The sequence below is a fragment of the Cydia strobilella genome, chromosome Z (genome assembly GCF_947568885.1).
Source record: "Cydia strobilella chromosome Z, ilCydStro3.1, whole genome shotgun sequence".
In the NCBI taxonomy this organism is placed as follows: Eukaryota; Metazoa; Arthropoda; class Insecta; order Lepidoptera; family Tortricidae; genus Cydia; species Cydia strobilella.
The window spans coordinates 23,864,216-23,890,796 of NC_086068.1; the positions used below are offsets into that span (position 1 = coordinate 23,864,216).

At 41.0% G+C, this 26,581-nt stretch overlaps 1 protein-coding gene across 1 annotated transcript in view; it reads right to left on the bottom strand.

Annotated features, from left to right (window-relative positions):
- LOC134753716 (PDF receptor-like) overlaps positions 1–26,296 on the bottom strand; it is a 103,051-nt gene extending 76,755 nt beyond the window's left edge. Inside the window, exons 1-3 of the mRNA XM_063689653.1 lie at positions 25,660–26,296; positions 24,804–24,928; positions 20,935–21,085 (exon numbers count right to left, since the gene is read on the bottom strand). Coding sequence (XP_063545723.1) covers positions 20,935–21,085; positions 24,804–24,928; positions 25,660–26,296 — 913 coding nt within the window. The remainder of the gene's footprint in view (positions 1–20,934; positions 21,086–24,803; positions 24,929–25,659) is intronic.
- Positions 26,297–26,581: the final 285 nt, after the last annotated feature.

Below are 26,581 nucleotides of genomic sequence, written 5' to 3' on the forward strand. Positions count from 1 at the left end.
AATGCATATGTAATATGTAAATTGATAAATAAATAAATACTGTTAATTAACAAAAATTTTAAAGGGTCTCTTATCCATATATTTGCATTACTTATTTACAAAAAGTAGTATTTTTTTATTTGTTGTCCTCCGTATTTAATTTTCGATTTTTTTTACATAATACGTGAAGTCCGACTTTAAGTATAGTAATACAAAAATTAGGACAATATTGAGTAACACTATGCGTTTTTATTAAGTATTTACGTTCTAATTTACAGTTTTTGGTTTGCTTATTGATTCATCGGCCTCATTAACATGGCGCTATACCTATAGGCTTAGCTTATAAGTAAGACTCTAATAACAATATAAGATGTATATATTGCATTAAAATAATGCGCGTCGGTGACGACATGGTTTATTATAAGTAATAATAACGATCCATACCTCCTCTATTCGACTATAAGTCATACAAGGGAGTTAAGTAACGTTTGCAATACAAGGGGTTATAAAATATTTTTATCGCCTGTTTAGAACCTTAAGTGAAAATTGCAGTAATATTTTGTATTTTTTTGTAACTTCTTTTATATTTAATATTATGTTTTTTTTTTTAAATAATGTAGGCCATAAGAGCCATGTAATAATAAGAAGAATGAAGTTTTTTTATTTATATTTATTTATTTAACCACATGCAAGTACACAGTGCTGAACCAAAATACTTACACATTAATTACATTAAAAACATTTAAACATTTAAAAACATTTAAAAATTTAAAAATTAAATAACATCATTAAAAAACAGAGAAAAAAAAACATCAATCTAATACAAATGTCATATGATAAATAAAGATAAAAGTCAACAATAAATAATAGTCAAATACAATATCATTCTATATCATTTAATGTCAATCAATACCATTCTGTGTAGAGCAATTGTTAAGATACAGCGCCACAAGCCTCACAAACGTCCCTATACTGTCTGCGAACACGTCGACCTCTGGGGGGTGCTGGACCATGTCATTAAGAAGCGCACACGCCCGACGAGTCGATGCGTTGTCAGTGCGGCGACGCGGCGCCACAGCCTGTCCCGAGCCGTCTCGAGCACCCCGGCCTGGCACCGCCAGTCCTACCCGCTCTAACATTCAGTAGTTTATAGTAGTGGATCAACGTCAGCGTCTTTCTCCTGAACTCGAGCGTATCCAGCCCTACCATCCCTGATACGAATAGCGACGGATACAGATATGGGTAGTATCCGTACTGACGCTTATACAAAAACCTAGCGAATTTGCGCTCTATCTTTTCCACCATAGTGGTGTACTTTGATTCGTGCGGATTCCAAATTATGACTCCAAATTCTAGCCTACTCCGAACTAAAGCTTTGTACAGCATGATTGCGACTCTGAGATTCGAAAATTGATATGCTACTCTCATTATAAATCCGAGCATTTTACTTGCATTTTGGCATGTCATAGTCACGTGCTGTCTGAAGTCCAGTTGTCTATCTAGTGTCAGCCCCAGGTCTCGAATCTCAGTTACACGTTCCATCTGATCGCCGCCTATAGTATATGTAGCATAGATCGGCGTCCGGGCTCTGGTAAAAGTAATAACTTTACATTTTGCTGTATTAAAATATAACTTATTTTCTTTACTCCAGCTTACCACGGCATCTATATCTTTTTGGAGTGCTACACAATCGGTGCTGTTGCTTACGCCTAGGGGTCACAAAACCGTGCATATTTTTGAAAGCCGGTTTTTCGGTTTTTGTAGAACAGCAAAACCGGGTTTCCGGTTTTTTCGAGATTATGTATAATTTGTAAAATAAACAAGTACTTGTAGAATCAACGATTTAATAATCAGTCTGCATTAAACATTTTTAACAAGAAATACTAGTAGAACAGAGATTAGAGATTAATTAATGTGATGCATGCATCACATGACCGTCATTACTAAAATATTAAACTACATAATATATTTATATGGGGCATTTATTTTTATGAAATAGGACCTTATTGTCGATGGCGCTTACGCCGCACAGCGTCGCGCGGCATTGTATTTATATCGGAGCATCGTTTATAATGGCGTAAGCGCCATCGACAATAAGGTCCCTTTTCATAGAAAATACCACATATTATAACTTAAGTCAAACTTTAGTTATAATTAGGCCAATAAATGTAACAAAACATTCGTTTTCTGGAACTAAACTTATAAATACATATAACATTAGAGAACAATCAACGTTTCTAGCAAAAATGTTAAACTACGTAACATCAGAAAAATTTGTCATGTAAATCAAATAAATCGCCTGATATTTACCATATAGGTATTTAGTTTTGTGTCCATAATAGGGATGTTGACATGAATCGCGAATATATAAAATGTTATGTATAGCATAGCGGGGAATATTAGAATGCTGGAAATCATATTTTGTAACTGTAAATGACGTGACGTGACTGCAAATGCAAATCGGAGCGGGTGACGTCACGGTGTGAGAAACGCACAGACAAGTTGTCAAACCTTGGTCCTCTGGCAGTGACAGCAGTTTGTTTATCACATCGTTACGTCATCAAGATCACGTGAGAGCTTGGAGCGTTTTTGCGCGAAATTTAAACTAATTAGTCGATTTTTATTAGAAATTAATAAATAAAAATTTCAATTTTTTTTGCAATAATTACGCGTCCATCTATAAAATGAAAACAGTTCTGAAAAATTGTCAACATCCCTTTTTCCAAATTAGTAAATAATTGTAAATTACTAAAACAAAATGTACATGGTAAATATCTGGTCTCTATTGTTTCCCATATAGTTTTAAATTATAATGTATTGTTTATCCACATTTTCGTTAATCATAATTTGGTTTTTCTCAGAAACGCGTAACTTTTGAGGATTGCCATAAAACAAACATAACCTAACTTATCTATAGGATAACCTGAGGAAAATCCTGAAAAGTTAACGGTCTAAGAATTATGACTAATGATAATATGACAATCATTATATTATGACTTTTATTATAGGTACCATGAAATAAAACTAAAAGGTCGGCGGTTGCTTCGAAATTCGAAAAAGCCGGTTTTATCAAACCTAAACCCGGTTTTTAGAATTGGCTGTAAACCCGGGTTTTCCGGTTTTTTCGAATTCAGTGAAACCGGGTTTGTGACGCCTCTTACGCCCAAGAATAGTTTGAGGTAATCAGCAAACATTAAGCACTTAGCAGACCTAACAGCCCCCGGCAAGTCACTATAATAAACTGCGTAGGTCCAAGGGTGCTCCCTTGGCTAACCCCAGATCGAGTGTAGTACGGTTCCGATTCGTATCCCCTTACCCTGACAACTTGGCTACGATTTTTAAGGTAATTCGCGAAAAATCTCATGAGTTTGGGTGTGAAACCTATCGCAGCAAATTTTTGCAGAAGGATGTCATTGTCGACGAGATCAAACGCCTTTCTAAAATTAAAGTAAGCTGCGTCTACTTGTCGGCGTGCATCCATTTCTGCTGTAACATAATCTACCAAATCTACATGATTAGTGACAGTTGAGCGCCCACGGCGAAATCCATGTTGTGCTTCATAGGCTGTGATGCAATTTGACGACTGATTCGGTAGTCTATGATAGATTCAAACAACTTTCCGAGGACAGAAAGAACCGCGATCGGTCTGTATGTGCTTATATCTGACCCCAACCTACCCTTGAGTACAGGTTGTCACCTCTTGTTTTCTTCCAACAGGACGGGTAGGTATACGTTGGTTTGCAATGAGAGATTGAATATATGCAAAAGCGCCCCTTCCAGAGCAGATATACAATCCTTTACCAGATACGTCGGGATAGCATCAAGACCCGCCGCCGAACGCGATTTGAGTCTATTTGCAGCCCGTCGAAGATCAGAAACATCGACTCTGTCCAGTGCAACGAGTGGCGCGTCGGGAGCCAATCCCGGTGCCACCCGCATCGCCTCTGCCACATCGAGCCACGGTACCGCTCTCTGGAACACTGAGCTGAAATACTCTGCAAAAGCATCCGCTGCGGCTTGCCCCGATACTCTTCGGTCCCCATATGTGAAATCATCCATCTGTCCTCGGTCTTTCCGTTTACTTTTTACATAACCCCAAAATTGTTTCGGATCGTCCGTAATGTCCCGTTCCATTTTGCACATGTACTGTCGGTAAGCGCCATCATCAGAAATTTAACATGTCCTCTGTAATAACGGTATAGTTCACGATTATAATCACGTCCTGTAGCTTTAAATGTTTATAAATGGTAATACTTAAGCCTTATATTGCGCGTAGGTCAGCCTTACGGAAATTCCACGCGTGAGCGGCTTGGTCGCAAACCGGCGGCAAAGGCGGCGGAGGCTGGAAACCCGCTTCACCTCGACGTAGCATGAAAGTAGTTTGCAACGGTGGGTGAAAAGCGTCCACCGGGATCAGCGGCTCTACCTCGTCAAATACGCTTACATGCTCAGAGTCTAGTGTACTCAACACCAAATCTAGGATACCACCGTGAGCGTTAAGCACATTGTTGTGCTGGTGTAACTTCTCTAGTTTAAGAAACGATTGGTACTGAGTCGTAACAACTGCACTACACGAATTCAGGTTAAAATCTCCTACAATTAAAATATCTAATTCCGAATACTGACAAATCACATTCTCGAGACAATCTAGAACCATTAAATATTGATTATCCTTATAATTAGGGGGAAAATATACTATACAACAGATAAATTTTTCATTTTTCAAAGTAACCATCGCTATCAAGAGCTCCATGTCTTCAGCTAGGCCATCAACGTCTGTGATTAACTGTACAGAGTAAGTGTTTCGCACAGCCAGTAGCACTCCTCCCCAACTAGTGTCGCCACTACGGTCTCGTCTCAGCACTATATAGTCGGGAGGAAAGAGCTCCGCGTCACACATCGAGCTAGTTAAACAGGTGTCCGTTACCGCAATAATGTCTGACTCACAATCTAATACGTTATTGTGGAATATTTGGGTTTTGGAGCGCAAGCCTCTAACGTTCTGATAATAAACAGATATTTCTTTCGGCTTATATGCACGTCCGCGAATATCAGTTAGAGGCACGAAATTTCTATCGCCACGGCTTAATGCAGATGTCTTTGGCCCAGTTTCCCGGTTCTAGAACTCGCTCCGCCAACGCACTAGGGACTCCAAGTTTAAAGGACGCGTATTTTCCTCTGGCCCTCAGCTCCACGACTGAGTCCTCGCTTCCGCAGATGTCGACTAAATACTTATGTACCTGATCCTGAGTGGTGCCTAGTTTAACATAATAAAAATGTAAGTAGGTCCACCGTTCCGCTGCTTCCAGCGAACACGTCGTTCCAGGCGCCGCGGTTCCGTGCGACACATCATCTGGCGAGGCGCGCCCATCCTGACTTTTGGGTTCAGTTCCTTCACTCTTGACTTACTTGACTTATGGTCCTATATCCCCTAGATGGGGCAGAGGGCATCCACAGTGCTCCGCCATCCCGTTCGGTCTTGAGCTTCGCGCTTCATTTCGCTCCACGTCTTGCCAATGGTCACCGCCTCTGCGATGATCGTCCGCCGCCAGGATTGCTTAGGGCGACCACGTTTCCGCTTTCCTTGGGGATTCCAGTCTAGGGCTTGCCTCGGGATGTGATCCAGGTCCCTTCGGAGCGTGTGGCCGATCCAGTTCCACTTGCGGCGTTTGATCTGCTGGTCGATCGGAGTCTCACCGCAACGTTCCCACAGATCTACGTTGGATATTCTCTCGGGCCAGTATACACCGAGGATACGGCGAAGACAGCGGTTGATGAAGACTTGGAGCTGACGCGAGATGTTGTTAGTGACCTTCCACGTCTCACATCCGTACAGCAATACGGTTCTCACGTTGGACCGAAATATCTTGAGCTTAACTCTCCTAGTCAGTTTCCGCGATTGCCATACCGGACGGAGCTGTGCGAAGGTTGCTTTCCCCTTGGCGATTCTCGAAGCGATGTCCTCTTCGGTCCCTCCTGTTTCCGACACTACATTACCGAGGTACGTAAACTTGTGGACCTTCTCCACTCCCTCTGTGCCGATGAGCAACGGCAACGAGCTCGTCGCTCCGCACCTCATTTCCTGGGTCTTCCGGATGTTAATCTTTAGTCCCACCTCCAAAGCGTCTCGCCGTAGGTCGTCCAGTTTGGCTTGCATGTCGGCGCGCGTGTGGCTCAATAGGCATAGGTCATCGGCATAGTCCAAATCTTCCAAGACGTTGGACAGTCCCCACTCTATGCCGCGGCGCTTGCTGTTGGTGGTGTTATTCATGATGCCATCGAGGACGACAAGGAATAGGAGAGGTGAAAGGAGACACCCCTGACGAACACCCGCATGGACCGGTATGTCCTCCGAGACGAGGCCGTCGTGAGTCACCCTACAAGAATACTTCCTGTAGATGGCCTTAATCATGTTCGTGATCTTCTCGGGGACTCCAATTTCACGCAGCCGGTCCTAGATACAATACAGCTACATCGCAGCGTGTCGAAGGCTTTTTCGAAATCCACAAAGGTCAAGTACAATTCCCTCTGCCATTCTGATGCTTGTTCGAGTATTATGCGCAAGGTGTTGATTTGGTCCGTACACGATCGGTTGGGTCGGAATCCAGCCTGCTCTTTGCGAAGAAGAGGTTCGACGGCCCTCGACAACCTGTCCAGGATGATCTTGCAGAGCACCTTAGAAGGAATCGAGAGCAAAGTGATGCCTCTCCAATTGCCACATTCACTGAGGTCTCCCTCTTTGGGCACGGTGATAAGAAGCCCTTTGTTCCAGTCGTCGGGTTACTCCTCGGCTGACCAGATGTTCCGTAGTAGGGGCGTCAGCGCGTTCGCAGCGGTAGAGACGTCAGCTTTCAGCATTTCCGCTGTGATGAGGTCGACTCCTGGGGCTTTCCCGTTCTTCAGTGATCGGATGGCCTTCACTACTTCCTCTCCTGTAGGGGGAGACACATCAATGTCCAGCCTTTGTGCGGGCGAGCTGGCGGCAGGTGTGTCTGTAATAACGGGGTCGTTCGGGACTCGGAAGTTCCTTCACTCTGGACAGGCAAATTTATTGTAATGTTTTTAACCCCGGATGTTGTTGGAAGGCTATGGTCGATAACGGACTCTAGCGAAATATTATTGGAGGTCGTCTTAACTACAACGGGCACAGCAACCGGGTCCGGTACGGTAGCCCTTACGGACGTCTGTTGCGTATCGCGGATTTTGTTGTGCTTTCGGCTCTTCGTGGGTTTCTGCTGCCTATTACCATTTGCCGATTTTGGTTTAGGTTCTACCACAACAGTTTGCATTGTACCACTTGAGTTCTTTAACGCATTAATTTCAAGATCTTGTGCGTCAATTGTCTTCTTGTACTCATCCAGCTTATCAAATACAGATGAAGAAAACGATGCAAAATCAACTTTTAACTCTTGCAACTCTTTCCGAAGAACACCAATCTGGCCTACCTCTTTCCGTAGTTCACGAATTTCCGCCAATATCAAAGAAGTCTCCGAGTGATCTGTTGTATTGGCTGGTGCAGGTTGGCGGTTATTGCTTGCTGTCTTTGTTGACGGCTGGCGGGATCCTCGAAACATCGTAACATTTTGATCACGTTCGTTTGTCGAATAGGTGCTATTTAAGCTGTTGGTGGCGCCACGGATCGGAGTATTCGTGTTATCACCCCTCGGAATAGAGCTCTTACAAGTTGGACATACCCAATCCTCTCTAGTTTTTTCCGGGAATTGTCAAAAAGTTTCCTTTGGTATTTGTACACATGCAAGATCATATAAAGACGAACATAATGAGCACTCCATATATTCAAGTGTGCGAATTTCGTCGCCACATCCACTGCAGTGTGTTGCCATCGCGTGTCGTAGTTAATAAAGTACGCGCGTAAGCCAAATATAGGAATAAGAGCGTAGCACGTAGCGCGTAGCAAATGCCGCGCAACCGATGAGTCGTAGCACTCGTAGCCGATGCAGTGCAGGGGTGACGTCACTTCCACGACTGGTCGTGGCCAATTTCGCCGCACTGGGAACTCGCATCAATAGTCTAGCGGCTCCAAGGGGCAGCTGCGATCTCGCCGATGCGGGTTCGATCCCCACAAAAAACACAAAAAGCAAAAACTAGGCGAAAAAAGCGTCAAGCAGCCAATCCATCCCACTCTAGGACGGCCCACTGGAAGGAGTCCACGCGTAAAACCACTTCAAGAGCGACAAGAAATCCAATACACAGCTTTACGACCAATCACAAATTAATTGAAAACAATTTCGGCACAGGTTAAGTATTCCCAAAAACACGTCCGCACACAACGGGTGAGCGGGACGAAATCTATCTACATAGGTATGATGTTATGATGTTAAGATTGAACAAATCACTTTGAGCTATAACTCTAGCTTCCTAACATGGCAGTCCAAAACAACCTACTGTGGGCAAAACAACCTACTGTGGGTCTTAAAACTATAGCTGAACCTCTTAAATACTTTTTCTACTCGTCGAGTATAATCTGTGTATTACGACTTCACATGCAACACTACAACCTTACTCTTTTCAACTTTGGATAGTCTATGGCACTTCCGACTCAAGCATAAGAATTTTATCGATACGGTTTAGTCAATTATAAAAATTTTGAAAATAGTACTTCATACATTTCAGTAAAATATTTCTTGTTTAAGGAGACTCGATTCAATGCAAATTAGTCTACTTAAACACGCTGCTGCGTCGTATCTGCTTTGTGATTGGTTGGCCAACAATTGCTTCATAAGTCATAAACGCGCATGTGACACCCTTCATATAGCAACATCCATATCCTACGAAAACCGCTTAGCGTTGCTTGTTAGTCTCCATAGGCTACGGTGGCCAAAATCGAGAAAAAAACTGTCTTAAAATTGAATTTAGCGCGGAGCAGGTACCAGGGTCTCATGAGTTACGAGGAGGTGTCGTTGACCAACCCGCCGGGGGCGCCGGGCCCGGCGGCCGGTGCGCGTACGAGTATGAAGGTGTCGCGGGTCGCGGCAGCTCGCGTATTTTAACTATACTTTTGGTTTGTTTACTTAAGTATATGATTCTACTAGTTGAAAGTATTATTTTTTTGTCTCGTAGAAAAAGTATTGTATAGAATAGTGATAAGCTTTTCAATGTCGTACCTTAACTTAAGCAACTCAGCAAGCTTCGTTGCTTAAACACGGTACTCGACTGAAAAGCTCTCTATTATATCACGATTGTATAAAATACTATTTATCTACGCACATATCGTTAGTGCTCTAAAATGCGTTCAAAAACCGTAGGAAATGATTATTATACAACCAATTCTACTATGAGAACTTTATAATCTGTGGTAGTAGGTAAAATATGTACTTTAATGTTATTACATTATAGATTTTTGTAAGTAAGTTTAAATTTGAAACAGCTGTCGAAGTGGGTCTCTATTCTAGTATCCATAGATATTAAAACAGTTATCGATACGAAACGTCAATTCAGTATGTTTTTTTTTTTTTAATATAAATCGCATGACATTTCATCTCGAGTCACAGAATAAGTAATAGTATTGTTGAGGTTGTATTTGTATTTGTATAGTTTTTGATACTTATTTATTGTCTATGTTTAGTTTTAAGTTTCTGTATGTCTGTAATTCATGTTTTTATGTCAGTACTTTATTAAACCTGGTGCGAATAAGTCAACTGCTTGTGTTACTTTTCCATAACTATCGAAATTCCTCTTCTAAATCCCTCTTCCTCTTTACTCTCCTCTTCTTCATTCTCCTCTTCTACAAGTATTATCATACTCGACTGACATGAGAATAGGGAATTCATTCGTTTGTCTATAATTTTAAAACAAAACACCGTCTTGACGGAGGATCGAATTTCCGCCATTACTGTTGTCATTTGTTTGTTGGTTTTTTGCTGTTACGAAAGTAGAATTATGAAAAGTTGTTTGTTTTTTACATTTTAGTTGAAAATATGAGTACTTTGTTTCTGTATTTGTTCAAATTAATTTTTTATTGCATTATTTTAATATCTATATTAGCCTCTAGGTATTTTACCGGTAGCACTAGAAGCAATGCAGGTCATTTCCATACGGCTTCTGAACCCATCTTAAGGGTCCCACTGACTATCAGTCCGCCGGACGATATTGGCCTGTTGTTCGGAACTGTCAAATTTTTATTCTAACTGACAGGCCGATATCGTCCCGCGGACTGATAGTCAGTGGGACCCTTTAGAGTACTTATGATATGTGTGTAGATAAAGTAGTGCATGCAACTATACATAATTAGGCTTTAAAACAATCGTGTGATTCTATTATGAAACTCGCTAACGCTCGTTTCATAAAACCACACTTGTTTTAAGGCCTCTCATTATGTATCAGTTGCATAAACTAATATTATGATACCACAAGTACCACAACCTGTACGCTATCCAGCTATTTTAGAGCCGTTCTATGTCTTATTGTCTATAGATAATGAAATCGGTGCAAACGGTGCAAAGTGTCGTCTTTTGTTTGTTGGGTAGTATATAGTGGCATAGCCGCTAGACAATTTATTTATTACGTGCATATGGATAAATTCTGTTTTCTTAAACAGAATTTATCCATAAGGACGTAATAAATAAATTTAGATCACATCTTTAAGGAATTTAAAAACATACATACATAGACTTACTTATGACCAATAGCATTCGAAAGGACATAACCGTTGATGGGACGCTACTAGAGTATGTAGACAGCTATATCTTCCTAGGTAAGCAGATATCATTTAGCAGTCAACGAAACGAAGAGGAAGTAGACCGACGAGTTAAAATAGCTTGGAATAAGTACTGGAGCCTAAAGGAAATCCTGAAAAGTAATATGAATATGAAAATCCAGAAAAAAGTTATGGATATGTGTATTTTGCCTTCACTGACCTATGCCAGTAAAACCTGGCTGTTCACTGCAAAAAATAAATCTTAAATAAACTACATGCCAGAGAGCAATGGAGAGAAGTTTGCTAAACATAAAAAGAGTGCATAAAATACCCCATACAAATATAAGGGCTGTAACAAAACTTATAGACGCTCTCAAGCACGCAATAACACAAAAATGGAGATGGGCAGGACATGTTGCCAGACTGTCTGACTCGCGCTGGACCTTGCTAGCTACCACTTGGAAAGGACCTGCAGGCAAACGACGCTCCGGGAAACCAAATAGCCGCTGGACTCATCATCTTCCTCGCGTTGTCCCGGCATTTTGCCACGGCTCCATGGGAGCCTGAGGTCCGCTTGGCAACTAATCCCAAGAATTGGCGTAGGCACTAGTTTTTACGAAAGCGACTGCCATCTGACCGTCCAACCCAGAGGGGAAACTAGGCCTTGTCGGGATTAGTCCGGTTTCCTCACGATGTTTTCCTTCACCGAAAAGCGACTGGTAAATATCAAATGATATTTCGTACATAAGTTCCGAAACTCATTGGTACGAGCCGGGGTTTGAACCCGCGACCTCCGGATTGCAAGTCGCACGCTCTTACCGCTAGGCCACCAGCGCTCAAATAAATAACCGCTGGACTGATGACATAAATAAATAAAACAGTCGGTACAAACTGGAGATATATAGCTGCAAATAGGGATAGATGGAAGTCCTTGGAGGAGGCCTTCACCCGATGAGGGGTTCTTGTCCCCAAACTTAATTTTTGTTATAGATTATAATATCAAATTATTTAATAATATATGTGAAAAATTGACTTATTTAAATTGACATACTAAATATACATACTAATAAATGATATAAATGCTTTACTGTAACAAAACTGACTTATTTAATGTAATTAACTTGGACTCGAAATAAAAGGCTTTTTTTATTTTATTTTATTTATTTTTATACATACTGATAAACGCATTACCCTCCTTTGCGTTACACTGTCGGGTAAAAATTGTGCCACAGAGCTACGAATGTACTTAGCAAGTAAGGTCAAACGCTGTCACGGCGATTGTGTCAAAGGAGGTCAAGTGCATCGGTGATCGATGGCTTTTGTAAGTCGGTACTTATCCCAAGTGAAAATGCTGATAGCATAGGTATAGTAAGTAATATTATTAAAACATACTCGTAGTAGGTAGGTTCCAGTGAACACCCGACTATCGTCAACTCTATTGCTAATGTAATGAAGTGAATTTACAGATGACATGTATTGGGACAGTGACGTGCACTCGAACGTCTACCTAAACAAATAAAACTTAAAATCATAACTATAAAAAAATCAAAAGAATTCTAGTCTAAAATAAAGTACCCTGTAGTATTTATCAAACTCGATGGGTAGGGTGACTGATGTCTTCTCCGTATAATTTATAACCTAAAAACGCCAAATCTCGCAAAATTTTAAAGAAATGACACCCGTCAGCGTACCCATCGAGTTTGAATAATATTATAAAATAAGGTATACACCGCAGTATGGTACTCGTACTGTCTGATGCAGGCAGCATTTCTAGTACTCCAGCACGTGGCGCATTTATAATTAGCATCAATTTTTCACATAGCTTGGGTGACAGCTGTCATCTCCATATAATTTATAACCTTAAAACAGAAAGTTGTATAGGGATGACAGCTGTCACCGTGCCCAAGCTATGTGAAAATAACTATAGTAGTGGATGAGACTACGCATGGAATGTCTCGATACGAGGGTGGGTTGATAAAAAACCAAAACGACAGTTTAGTCTCAAAATATTGATATCAAATCCTTTCTGTATCGTAATTTGCAATCTTTCTCAATTCAGTATTTGTTTTTCAAAATAATATTGAAGATTGAACTGAGTCAGTTTTCCATTTTCATGAAAATAGAGAAAACTGAGGATCGAGTTGTCATACAGTTTTAGTTTAAAGGATGACTCACTTCCGGCGCTTACTTTTCTATGACATGACAGGTGATCACGTGATGATTTCCATAGAAAACGAAGCGCCGGAAGCTCCGGCCCGGACAGGACCCGGTCTAACGTGAGTCATCCTTAAAAAGGAAAAACGGGAACCCACATAAAAACTGTGTTGCATCGTGCCATGGATAGGGGACTCTTAACCTTCTTTTAGTACCGTCCGCACTTGGGTAGATGATTTCATACGAAGACGACAAAGCGTCAATGGCGTGTCCCGGAGTTGGAGACCAAATGAGGTGACCAAAAAAGTAAAAATATTGTATTAAAACACTGCCGATAACGGTTGTGCCTTGTTTTTCAGAAATTGTTTCATAGAATATAATGTTTCGCAGAGTTTTCATTTAATAGAAAACATATTTTTTCACAAAGGCTCGCAGTTCCAACCTAACATAATCTATTTTTCTGTTAGACCTAATGGGTTCTACACAATGACCTTTTAGCTGTACCGCCTGTACCTAAAAAGTTTACGGTTTTTGAAAAAAAAAGATTGTATGAAATGAAAGTTCAGCGAAACATTACATTCTACGAAACAATTTTCTGTGAAAGAAGCGGACACCGTCGATAACTACCCCGGGAGACAGCAGAGATTGTGAACAACTGGCCGGAATATGTTTGCAGTTACCAGACTATTTGTCAAAAAAGAAGCTTTGTGCATGTTGGCTGCCGCTGCAGCCCTTAAGACGATTCACACGAATACCGTTGCGACGGAAAAAATTTAAGTTTTTCTTCGAATTAATACTCCATTTGCCACAATTGCAGGATTTGGACTCCCGCGACTTAGGCACCAGTAGTCAGCCTTTTTACGAAATTTTTATGTTCAAAATCGTTTGATTTGCTTACTAATTGACCTATAAGAATTATTAAAGTTTTTACTGTTCAAGAATTTCATATAGAGTTTTGAATGATTCACGGTTAGTTTCACTAGACTTATATTGACCGGGATATAGACCGTGATTACCTTTTGTATTATTTGTGAGCTCCCGATATTTCGACGCAGTTACATGCATCATGTTCACGGGTGACTGAAGATAGCGGGTGGGTGTCAAAGTTGTGTAGACAGCGCTCTGTCTACCCTCATTCTTGCGCGTCGGCTGCGTTCACTTTCAACGTTACCAACGGTCGCATTCACACTTGTTGGTCCGGTCGCGTTCACACTCGTTGGTCTGTCCAAACACACTACACTCACGGTGTCACTACGCGTGTTTGATTCGGATATCACTGGTTTTTTACACAAACAAATCACAGGATTCCACACATTTGACAGTTTAAACCCATCTTCACGATTAAAATTTTTGTATTTGTGAATTTCAACGGCTTCTCTTACCAATATTGGTATATAGTGGCGTTCTGTCGAAATGACCTTGGGACTATGCAACTCGATCCAGTGATTTGTACCCGACTCAAGGAGATGCTGAGCAATAGCTGACTTGCGAACGTCATTGTTCTTGACCGCAGCAATGTGTTCTTTAATTCTGCAGGCAATAGTGCGTTTGGTCTGCCCAATGTACGAACTACCGCAGCTGCACTCAACTTTGTATACACCAGGTTTTTCCAGGGGAAAATTGTCTTTGGGCGACCGCAGAAATTGTGCAATTTTCCTGTGCGGGGTGAAGATAGTTTTTACAGAGCAGTTATTTAGTATTTTTGATATCTTGTCTGTCACACCCTTGACGTACGGCATAAACGCTGGCTGTCTCTCAACGCGATGAGTAAGGCGCTTGGTTTTTGTGTCCCGCTTGTCCATGTTAACTCTGTAGCCATTCATCCTCAGGACACTCTGAACATGGTTCAGCTCCTGGTTTAGATGTAGCGAGTCACACAGAGCGTGTGCTCGATTAGTCAGTGATGCCACAACCGAGTTTAACTGTCTGGGATGATGGTGCGAGCTCGCGTGTAAATAGCGGTCCGTGTGGAACATTTGGATGGAACACTTTGAGCACCTAGCCCTTTCTGCGCCCCCAGTTCCCGTTAAAATTTGGAAGAGGTACGTGGATGATGTGTTCTGCATAATTAAGGGTGGTAAACAGGAAGCTGAACTGATGCTAGGACACCTTAATAGCATGCACCGATCTATGTCGTTTACATTGGAAATGGAACAAGAAAGGAGTATTGCGTTTCTGGATGTGAGACTGAATGTTACAGGTTGTGGCATGCTGGGACACTCAGTCTATAGGAAACCGACTCACACGGACCGCTATTTACACGCGAGCTCGCACCATCATCCCAGACAGTTAAACTCGGTTGTGGCATCACTGACTAATCGAGCACACGCTCTGTGTGCCCATGAACCATGAACCATGTTCAGAGTGTCCTGAGGATGAATGGCTACAGAGTTAACATGGACAAGCGGGACACAAAAACCAAGCGCCTTACTCATCGCGTTGAGAGACAGCCAGCGTTTATGCCGTACGTCAAGGGTGTGACAGACAAGATATCAAAAATACTAAATAACTACTCTGTAAAAACTATCTTCACCCCGCACAGGAAAATTGCACAATTTCTACGGTCGCCCAAAGACAATTTTCCCATGGAAAAACCTGGTGTATACAAAGTTGAGTGCAGCTGCGGTAGTTCGTACATTGGGCAGACCAAACGCACTATTGCCTGCAGAATTAAAGAACACATTGCTGCGGTCAAGAACAATGACGTTCGCAAGTCAGCTATTGCTCAGCATCTCCTTGAGTCGGGTACAAATCACTGGATCGAGTTGCATAATCCCAAGGTCATTTCGACAGAACGCCACTATATACCAAGATTGGTAAGAGAAGCCGTTGAAATTCACAAATACAAAAATTTTAATCGTGAAGATGGGTTTAAACTGTCAAATGTGTGGAATCCTGTGATTTGTTTGTGTAAAAAACCAGTGATATCCGAATCAAACACGCGTAGTGACACCGTGAGTGTAGTGTGTTTGGACAGACCAACGAGTGTGAACGCGACCGGACCAACAAGTGTGAATGCGACCGTTGGTAACGTTGAAAGTGAACGCAGCCGACGCGCAAGAATGAGGGTAGACAGAGCGCTGTCTACACAACTTTGACACCCACCCGCTATCTTCAGTCACCCGTGAACATGATGCATGTAACTGCGTCGAAATACCGGGAGCTCACAAATAATACAAAAGGTAATCACGGTCTATATCCCGGTCAATATAAGTCTAATTTCATATAGTTTAAGTTTTGTAAGGAATCAAACGTTTTTAAACGTTGCTTTTAGAAATATTTCATTAAATATAATGAAAGTGCGTTTTTGCCAGTAATCAGCCCCCCGTGTACCAATAGACAGCCTTTAAGTACCCAGTGCCCAGCCATCCCATTTTAACGGCTGATTAGTGGGTTCTGAGTTCCGCGATGTCAATGTCCAACGGTCAGCCACAGGCTGACTACTGGGTAGTTACTTATTTCAATCAAATAAAGTCATCATAATGTAAATATTTAAAGGGGCTTGGCTTAACGACTTAGATTTCATTTGAAAATTAAAAAAGTTTTGATTCCTAGCCTCACCCGGCTGACTTCTTGGTTTACGACCTTTTCAAAATTACTGCCATAAACCCAGTAGTCACCCAAGTAACACAGCAAAGCATTATAACGACCGTCTTACAGCATTTCTGAATGCTTTTTGCATTATAAGGCTAGCCCTATATCAGCCCTATGGACGTCCATAGGGCCGATATAACTCTTGTTTGGGCACAAGCTTTACGGCTATGAATCCTAAAAAGGTTCACACAGTTGCCAATTAGCATTACAGGCACATTATATTAGCATTACTATGGTCAAGGAAATTGCCAGTCGCAATAAAGAAGCATTACTATGGTCAAGGAAATTGCCAGTCGCATTAAAGAAGCATTATTATGGTTAATGAAATTGCCAGCCGCACTTAAAAAGCATTATTATGGTTAAGGAAGTTACCAATTCCATTACAGAAGCTTTATACTAGCCGTTTTGTTGATAATGTGAATGTTAATGGCATTACAAAGGCATTAAATAAGCATTAGAATGTAGTAAAAGCACTATTAAAGCTACTTAAATGTCAGCAAACAGATCTTAAATAAACCCTACATCATTGCAAAAACATCTTTAATACCAGTACAAAAAGTTATATTTGTAATTTCCATACTCTATCTTACTAATGGATGGACGAAATTATAAGAAAAGAAACTAAGTGAGTGACGCCATATTTTTGTCAACAGCAAGGAACATTTATAAAAACAAGGTAAGTTACTGACTCGTGTAATTTATGTTATGCATCAAATATTAGTGCGCAATAAAGTTTACTGTAAATGTCTATATATGTTTAATTGACTTTTTTTACGCGCCCTCGATACGTTGAGGATTTAATAAAAAGTGTAAGATAATGATATGTGTGGAATATCCAAAACAATTGTAAATTCCTACAAGAGGGCGAATCTCACATAACTAACATATTAAGCATTGGTATGGGGTATTAACTTAAGTGATATCACGGTTATATACGTATATATTACTTTATAAATAGGCCCGTAGAATCATGATTTTAGGTTATAAAATATGTACACAATGGCGTCGGTCCATAGCAGCCGGGTGAACCTTTAAAAATGCTAATTAATGCCCCCGGCAGTAAGACTACTTACACGTGAACAATTATCGAGCCGGAGGCCAGAGAGAAGACATTTGATTTAACATTGTAGTGCCATTGTCTATAAAGTAGTCCTTTATAGATTCACCGGTATACCAGTAGGATTAATGTAGACTGAAATAGTGCTATTGCTACCTAAGGCACTAAAAACAGCTTCAAGCGATATTGGCTGATTAATAAACCATTATTATGGTTCACGTTAATGCTTTAAAATGGCTGTTAGATGTAAAATAGAACTCAGGTGATCATTAAACATGCCAGCTCTATATGGATTAACGTTAATGCTATAATACTGCTGTTGGCATTTTTTTACTGCTTTATAATGTTATTGTAGAACCTAAGGCGCTAAAAACAGCTTCAAGCGATATTGGCTGATTAATAAACCATTATTATGGTTCACGTTAATGCTTTAAAATGGCTGTTAGATGTAAAATAGAACTCAGGTGATCATTAAACATGCCAGCTCTATATGGATTAACGTTAATGCTATAATACTGCTGTTGGCATTTTTTTACTGCTTTATAATGTTATTGTAGAACCTAAGGCGCTAAAAACAGCTTCAAGCGATATTGGCTGATTAATAAACCATTATTATGGTTCACGTTAATGCTTTAAAATGGCTGTTAGATGTAAAATAGAACTCAGGTGATCATTAAACATGCCAGCTCTATATGGATTAACGTTAATGCTATAATACTGCTGTTGGCATTTTTTTACTGCTTTATAATGTTATTGTAGAACCTAAGGCGCTAAAAACAGCTAGAAGCTGTACAGCAAAATCGTGGTTTGCTGCACTAAAACAGCTGCCTTACAGTAGCATTTTAAAATGCCATTATCGAACCAGTATACAGTTTCAGGCACCATAATGATTTCAAAATGCTGATATAAAGTGATGCTTCGTGAACTTATATAAGTGTTTATGCGCACCTTAAGTCCTATAAAAGCTTACTATTTGTCTGTTAAAATGCTTCCTGTGTTACTTGGGCAGCCAAGGGAGGCTGACTATTGGATTTCGTACAAAAAAGTAATTCCCAATAGTCAGCCGCCTTAAAAATGTTACTTTTATATGGATTATATTCATTTTTTACTATTTTCAGATAGAATAAGTATTAATCATGTGATACAGTCCACATTCTTTTAACAAGATATCTCGATATTCGGCTGTTAACGACTTATCAAAATACCATGTGAGTCATGTCACTCCAAAAAAAATGGCGCATATCACATGATCCTTCATGTCAGAAGACAGCACTTCTGAAGTAGTGTTGTGGTTCATGCTATACATATTTTTTTAAATTAAACTATTTTTCAATTAATAGTTTATCAATCTATAATATCACCTACTTTTGACATGAAAAGTAGAAAAGGTTTGATAATTACACCCAAAAATAAGTAAGAAAGGCTGACCACTGGTGCATGGCTGAGCACTGGTGCCTTTACCCTACGTATTTATGTAAAAATTTCATAAAGTGGCTAATACGACAAATAAATCCACCACCACCAAAATAATTAACGCCAAAAATGGCTATTTTGAGGGCCTTTACAGAAAATTATATGAAAACGGAAAAGGGCCCCGGAAAAGCCTCGGTTTCGTTGCATCGAGCTAGAAGGAGCATATGTAGAAAAATAAATTAGTCAGAATCAAATATCTATGTTTTTTCGTCTTCATTTCGGAAACTTATCAACCCGCCCTCGTAACTACAACAATTAGACTGCGGAAGATACTTTTGTTGGCAAACAGTATTGGTATAACTCTATCTAGGGGGTGGCAGACAGGTTTTACACGTTGTTCCGCTACTCTTAATGCTGACAGTATTATCTGTAGTAGGTAGTAGAAAATGTAATGCGCTGTGATCCTGTCGTCGTCTATTATTAACAGCCGATACCTATATAATACGTACTGCACGTGGCAAGCTCGTGGCGCAATTTTGTGGATGCTGTGTTGTCAACCGCTTCGTGCAAGTCGGACCCAGAATTACGGAGTTACAACGAGTCTCGGGGTCAAGTTATACTAGGAAACTCAGTAAAGCGAACTAAATGTTTTGTAAATAAATAGATTTCTTAAGTCGTTACGTTGCACAAGTCGTAGCCGAGCGTACACGTGTTATAGATACTCTTGAAAGTTATCCCGTCAAACTGAACGGTGAGATTACGAGAGGATATAATTAACCGTAGCCTAGTTTCAATTGAATAGGGTAGAGTAGGAACTGTTTCCTACTACTGTTGGCTCAGTTCTAACAGTGGCTCAGTCGCCCCAATATCGCCTCTATTTTGTTGGACTAAATTTGTGTGAGCCACTCTACCCGGCTATTTGTTTCCGAGCCACTGTTTCCTACCCTACCCTATTTGTAACAAATTGAATGGAAAACGAAACCTACATATGGAAACTTTATTTTCTTTTGTTCCCTTTATTGGCTCGCACTTCAGCAATATCAGATCCAAAAATACGTTTTGAGGAATTAATTCCCAGCAAGCTGGAAATAATTTTAATAACGTATGGTGGGGTAAGACTAAAATAGTTTATTTTGCTCCGGGCAACACAAACAAGTGATAAACTGAAATAAATGTCATATACGAAGGAAAAAATGATCAAAGCCTCCAGTGTCCAGAGCTGGAATCGAACCAGCGTCCTCCGTTTACCGGTCAGGTGCCTGAACCGCTCGGCTATCCGGTCACAGTGGCATGGGTCGAAATTACCAAGTATATGACAATTTCCCGAAGGCTTGTAGCGCCCCCTGGCCATCTCTAAGGTAGAACAGTATGATTTGACCTTCTAGTTCTAACTAAATCAACTCGGGTGATACGGGCTAGCGAAGAGAGATGGCGCTGCCATAATATACTCTAAGAACAAATTAAATTATTTTCTATGAAAATATTTTAATTTGTGTTTTTTCAAGTAGACACACTACTATTTAAACTATAAACTGAAATAAATGTCATATACGTAAACAAGTGATAGTCTTACCCCACCTGCAGCCACCTTGCCTTACCTTCATTTGGTCCTAAAAGCGTGTAATCAGTTTGCGCATTCCCAGGAGGTGTGATTAGTGTGAATAAATTTTATAAGAGAAGCAGGTGTGCATAAGACACTAGTAAAAAGGCGTTATCGGGTTTTTAACATGATTTTACAAAAAAATAATCATAATGGCGGCCATTTTTTACAACTTAGACTACGAATTCATACTAAGGTACCTTTCACATCCTCAGATATCAATTTCTATCATGTTGAGCAAACTCGGATTACACGTAGGTAAGTATTTAGGACCAAATGAAGGTATTTAAAACGATAGCTTGCTGGGAATTCATTGTTTGAAAAAATCTAATTTTATTGGCATTCAAAAATCTAACATGAAATAGATATTTTTGTGCGAAACATAGCCAAGTAATTTATGTATTAACTTGAAAATCTACTCAATTTAAGGAAGAGACACTTTAATGCACATGCAAGAGGCGCAAATATCTATATTGTTACCTGGGTCATAGAGAAAGTGTGCGTACTTGAGCAAGCACTGCTGGAACAGGGGCAGCAGACCATCGCGGGCCTCGGGTGCCGACAGCGTCAAGCTAGTTTTGTGCCCGCTGCCTAAAACAGGTACCCAAGCTACGCTGTGAAGCGCACTGAGCTACTGAAACAATAACATTTCGTGAATAACTTTATTTTGCTACGAGTCAAGGTCCGTTCAGATCAATGAACGCGCTAGCGTGCCATTCGGCACTGCCAGCGGGCACATTAAGTATGTAATTATAGAAAAAGTGACGAAGCCCTCCCAGTGGTGAAGGCCGGATTCGAACCGGCGTCTTTAGCTATCGCGGCTAACGCCATGAACCCCTAGGCCACCCCGCCACGGCGGTGCCCGTCCGAATTTCTCGACTATATGCCATCTTAGAAAGACTAGGCGTCTTTGACCAGCTCTAAGGGCAAGCAGTGCGCGCTTGCACCTCCTCCTAAACGAACTCCTTACGGATTTACGTTGTAGCGAGAGACTGGTGCTGCCATCTATAAACAAGTTTGGGAACAAATCAAATTATTTTATTAAATATTTTGATTTGTGTTTTTTAAATAGTCACACTACTATATATAAATTAAAAACTGTAATAGATGTTCATATATTAAAGAAAAAGTGACGAAGCCCTCCAGTGGTGAAGGCCGGATTCGAACCGGCGTCTTTAGCTATCGCGGCTAACGCCATGAACCCCTAGGCCACCCCGCCACGGCGGTGCCCGTCCGAATTTCTCGACTATATGCCATCTTAGTAAGACTAGGCGTCTTTGACCAGCTCTAAGGGCAAGCAGTGCGCGCTTGCACCTCCTAAACGAGGCAGATGGCAGCACCAGTCTCTCTCGCTACAACGTAAATCCGTCAGGAGTTCGTTTAGGAGGTGCAAGCGCGCACTGCTTGCCCTTAGAGCTGGTCAAAGACGCCTAGTCTTACTAAGATGGCATATAGTCGAGAAATTCGGACGGGCACCGCCGTGGCGGGGTAGCCTAGGGGTTCATGGCGTTAGCCGCGATAGCTAAAGACGCCGGTTCGAATCCGGCCTTCACCACTGGGGGGCTTCGTCACTTTTTCTTTAATATATGACAATATGACATCTATTACAGTTTTTAATTTATATATAGTAGTGTGACTACTTAAAAAACACAAATAAAAATATTTAATAAAATAATTTGATTTGTTCGCAAACTTGTTTATATGGCAGCACCAGTCTCTCTCGCTACAACGTAAATCCGTAAGTTCGTTTAGGAGGTGCAAGCGCGCACTGCTTGCCCTTAGAGCTGGTCAAAGACGCCTAGTCTTACTAAGATGACATATAATCGAGAAATTCGGACGGGCACCGCCGTGGCGGGGTGGCCTAGGGATTCATGGCGTTAGCCGCGATAGCTATGTAATTATAGTTCAATCAGCAGCTTAAAGGATGACTCACGTTAGACCGTGACCGGGCCGGAGCTTCCGGCGCTTACTTTTCTATGACAAGATAGGTGATCACGTGATGCTTTCCATAGAAAACGAAGCGCCGGAAGCTCCGGCCCGGTCACGGCCCGGTCTAACGTGAGTCATCCTTAACTCAAGGAAATTAGCACAGCCAGGCCGTGAGCTCTCCGATCCTCCCGTAAACTAACGCTCCTTTCATCGCTCCGAGAACGTCAAACTTCCCCGTGAGATATGACAAACTCCGCCCAAATCTTTATTTAAGAGCAAGTTGCGCAGGCTTCTTCTAGAAAAGTCTCATGACAAAGACTCATTAGTAGATTGTGTCACAAGGGAGCAAACTGACTTAACGGCGTGGGCGTACATTGAATCCTGAACGAAGGGAAGGATTCTATAACTGAATCTCAAGCGTAGCGAGGGATTCTAACATGGAAGGGTTTAACATGAGGGTTTCAATTCAAGTGTTAACGCCCAAGGAGGAGATAATTTTGCTACCATGTGACCCATGCTGCTTTTCACATCACTTATTCGGAAAATATTATGCTATCAAAATATTATTTTCATTTCTCATGCTCTGAATGAGGGTTATTGTTGTTCTTAAAGGTGTTCAGAAAATGATACGTGTCTGCAACAACAACTGCAACAGCAACAACGCGTTCAAAATAAATAAACTTTAACATTGTTTTTTTTTTTATTTAATACAGGAAATTTCACGGAAATATCAATGTAGTGTAATTATTAAGTCATAAACAATCAATTAAAATCATTTTCAAAAATTAGTCAAATAGCCTTATTCAACACTGCACAGCGGTGGAGTTATTTCTGACAAATGAAAATTATACTCATTGCCTTCTGTCAAATAGTCTGGGCCATGATGCCACAGCTTACAATCAATTATTTCTTGAGGATCTGCGCCTCTTGACAAGATGTCACTAGGGTTAAGAAGGCCAGGAGTATATTTCCATGACATATTCTCAGTCAGCTTATTTATTTCTTTTACACGGTTGCCTATATAGTGAAGAGGATTCGAGCCAGGCCAATACTATTTTTGAGTCAGTGAATAAGTGAACATCTGATATTTTTAGTAAAGAGGCGACGTGATTCACCAATTTGGCCAGAATAAGGGCCTCATTCAACTCAAGCTTTGGAATAGTCAGTTTAGACGCTAGCGATGATATCCTCGATTTTGAGCAAATCAAATGTATGTAAGGCTTGCCTTGAAATAAATACAACAACCGTAAGCTACAACAGATGCATCACAGTATCCTAGAGTCTGCTGATAGAACTCAGTACATTTCTTTTAGTGGGCACCTCAGGGGAGGTGAGTACACGGCCACTCATCTTGTATGCATCCTCTCTGGCATCATAAGATAGTCCTAAGATCTTAACAATGGATTTATCCTGATCAATATCCTGGTTGGCAAGGTCAAATTTTTCTTGTGGGATATCTTCCAATATCTCTGACTCATTGGAAATCCATTTATGTAATTGAAAGTTGCCTTTGCTCATGAGAGAAATAAGCTCACTTTTTAGTTGTAAAGCTCCGTGAAGTGTATCTGAGCTACCCTGCACATCATCTACATAGCTGTTGTTGATGATAGCTTCACTGGCCAGTGGATATTGAATCTTATATTTTTTTGCTAGCTCTACAAGACACTTTGTGGCAAGGTAGGCACTGCTTTTTAATCCATAAGTTATTGTTTGTAATTGTAAGCACTGTAAAGTGTCATCTGCCCGCCACAAAATGTTTTGTAGGCGTCTATGCTCAGGGTGCATAGATATCATGCGGTACATGTTACGTATATGTCACAACTGCACCGTGTATTTGTATGTGGGAAAAAGCATCATGATGTCAAATAATGAATTTTGGACTACAGGGTCATTGCATAAATAGTTATTTAGACTGTGGCCTGCCTTAGTTTTAAAAACTACCATCAAACACAGCCCGGAGCTTATTTGTAGCTTTGTCGGGCCGGAGAATTCCATGATGTGAAAGGTAAAACACCGGTTGCTCTGTTATGTAGGATCACGGTCTTTTAGATCAATTACTTTGGCGTGACCTAGATCAAGGTATTCCTGTATGAATTGTTTGTATAAGTTATGAAACTCAGGTTCCCTTGCAAACCTTTTTTGAAGATTATTTAATCCTTGCAAGCCAATCACAAATGAATTGGAAGGATATATTTCAGTTAAATCTACTTTTAATGGGAAACTAACCTCAAAGCGATCCTCTAACAATGAGGTTGTTTCTGAAAAACCTTATCACTATACTGATGCTCCGGCATGCTCTCAGGGTACACTTCAGGGACCTTCACGGCCTCCCAAAATTGCTTTACACAAGAGTCAAGATCAGGATTAACCATTGTATGCATAGCGACTGTATTAAAATTGCTTGATGGACTCACACTCACTCTGCCAGAGACGATGTATCCAAGGCGCGTGTTCAGCAACACTGGATCCTCAGGGCCTGCTAGAACCTTCCTGTCTTGTATTATTCTGCAGAAAATGTCTGCTGCCAGAAGGAGGGACATTTCGCCTGGAACATTAAATTCATCATCAGCTAAGGTAATAGAGTTGGGTAAAATAAGCTTGCCCAAGTCTATGGCCTGCTGTGGCTGAGCTGAAGTTATTTTGGGTACAATAGAGCAATCTACATTAATCTTATAATCCTGAACCCTGGAATGGACGGTTAGTTTGGTGCTTTTATTAACATTGCTACTATGTTCCATAAGCATGCCAATATTCATTGGATCATTGGTTTGCGGTAAGCCTAGTTTACTAGTAGCTAACTCCGCTGTACAAAAACTTGTCTGTGCGCAACAATCTATAAGTGCCCTAACAATGCGTTTGTTATTGTGTACATCTGAGACTAATACCTTGGCAGTGGGAAATAAGACTTTGGTAGCTTTCTTTGCACTAGTATGTAAATTGACAGTGCCTGATTGGCTTTGACTCGACTCCTCATCAGTTGTTTGTTTGACTTTTTCATGTATTAAAGTATTGTGGGCTCTGGAGCTACACTCAGCACATTTGAATGTGTATCTACATTTCTTTTGATGCGTTCCAAGGCATATTTTACATAAGTTATTTTTTGTTACAATGTCTAACCTATTATTGATTGGCATAGTGCCAAATTTTGGGCACTTATAAAGCCTATGATTCTGACTGCATGCCATACAATGACAGTTATTGCAGAAGCTGCCGGGGCAGGCGAGGCTGTCATTGTATGAGCTGCTACTTTAGTCTTTACATATGAGCTTTCATTACCGGATGGGCTCGCCTCCAACACAGCTGCTCTTTTTTCTAAAAAGTTAAGTAAACTACTTACAGTGTGTTGCTCGCTGTTGTCCCTCTCGGAGTGGTACAATCTCACCGTGAAAGAATCTAATTTTCTTAACAAGATGCAGGCCAGGATGGCGTCCCATGATGTGACTGGCTGCTCAAGGTTTAGTAACGCGGTGAGATGTTGCCGGACCTTGGCCACAATGTCTCGCAGCTGCAGAGCGGTGCCCCGGTGCAGCACTGGGATGTCCAGGAGCGCATTGACGTGGCTGCTGATGATTAATGCTGGGTTATCATACCGCTTCTTGAGTAGTTCTAGCGCAGAGTCATATGAAGCTCCAATCATGGGCAAGTTGTCGATAAGTTGCAGCGGCTCGCCTTTTAAGTATTTCTTTAGAAAGCACAGCTTCTGAACGACAGGTATTCGCGTGTCACGATGTACTCCGTGCCGTCCAGCCTCAAACATCTCGATGAATGACTTGTAAACCGCGACGTCCCGCCCGTCGAAGACGGATATGTCAAGCGAAAGCAAGCGCGCAGCCGTCCCGCTGCCCTCTACTGCGTGCGTATTTTGTTGTGCTGTTGTATTGATTACATTAATAGCACACTCCAAAGCCGTCATGATATTATAAAATCGATCTTCTGTATCGTCGTCCAAGTCGCCTTTGTCATCAATTTGTCATTTTAGTCAGATTAATCGAGGCGATTAATCGTACCATGTATGGAGCTCCTTTCTAACCATAATACCTAACAAAAAGTTTTTCATCACATTGGCGACGAAAAAAATTAAGTTTAAGAGTCCCCGGCAAGCTCGGCTGAATACAAACGGAGTTTCGTTCTCATTTTAAAACTACAGGTTGGATTGTAATGAAACTTTGCACATACAATGACATGGGGTATATTTAGG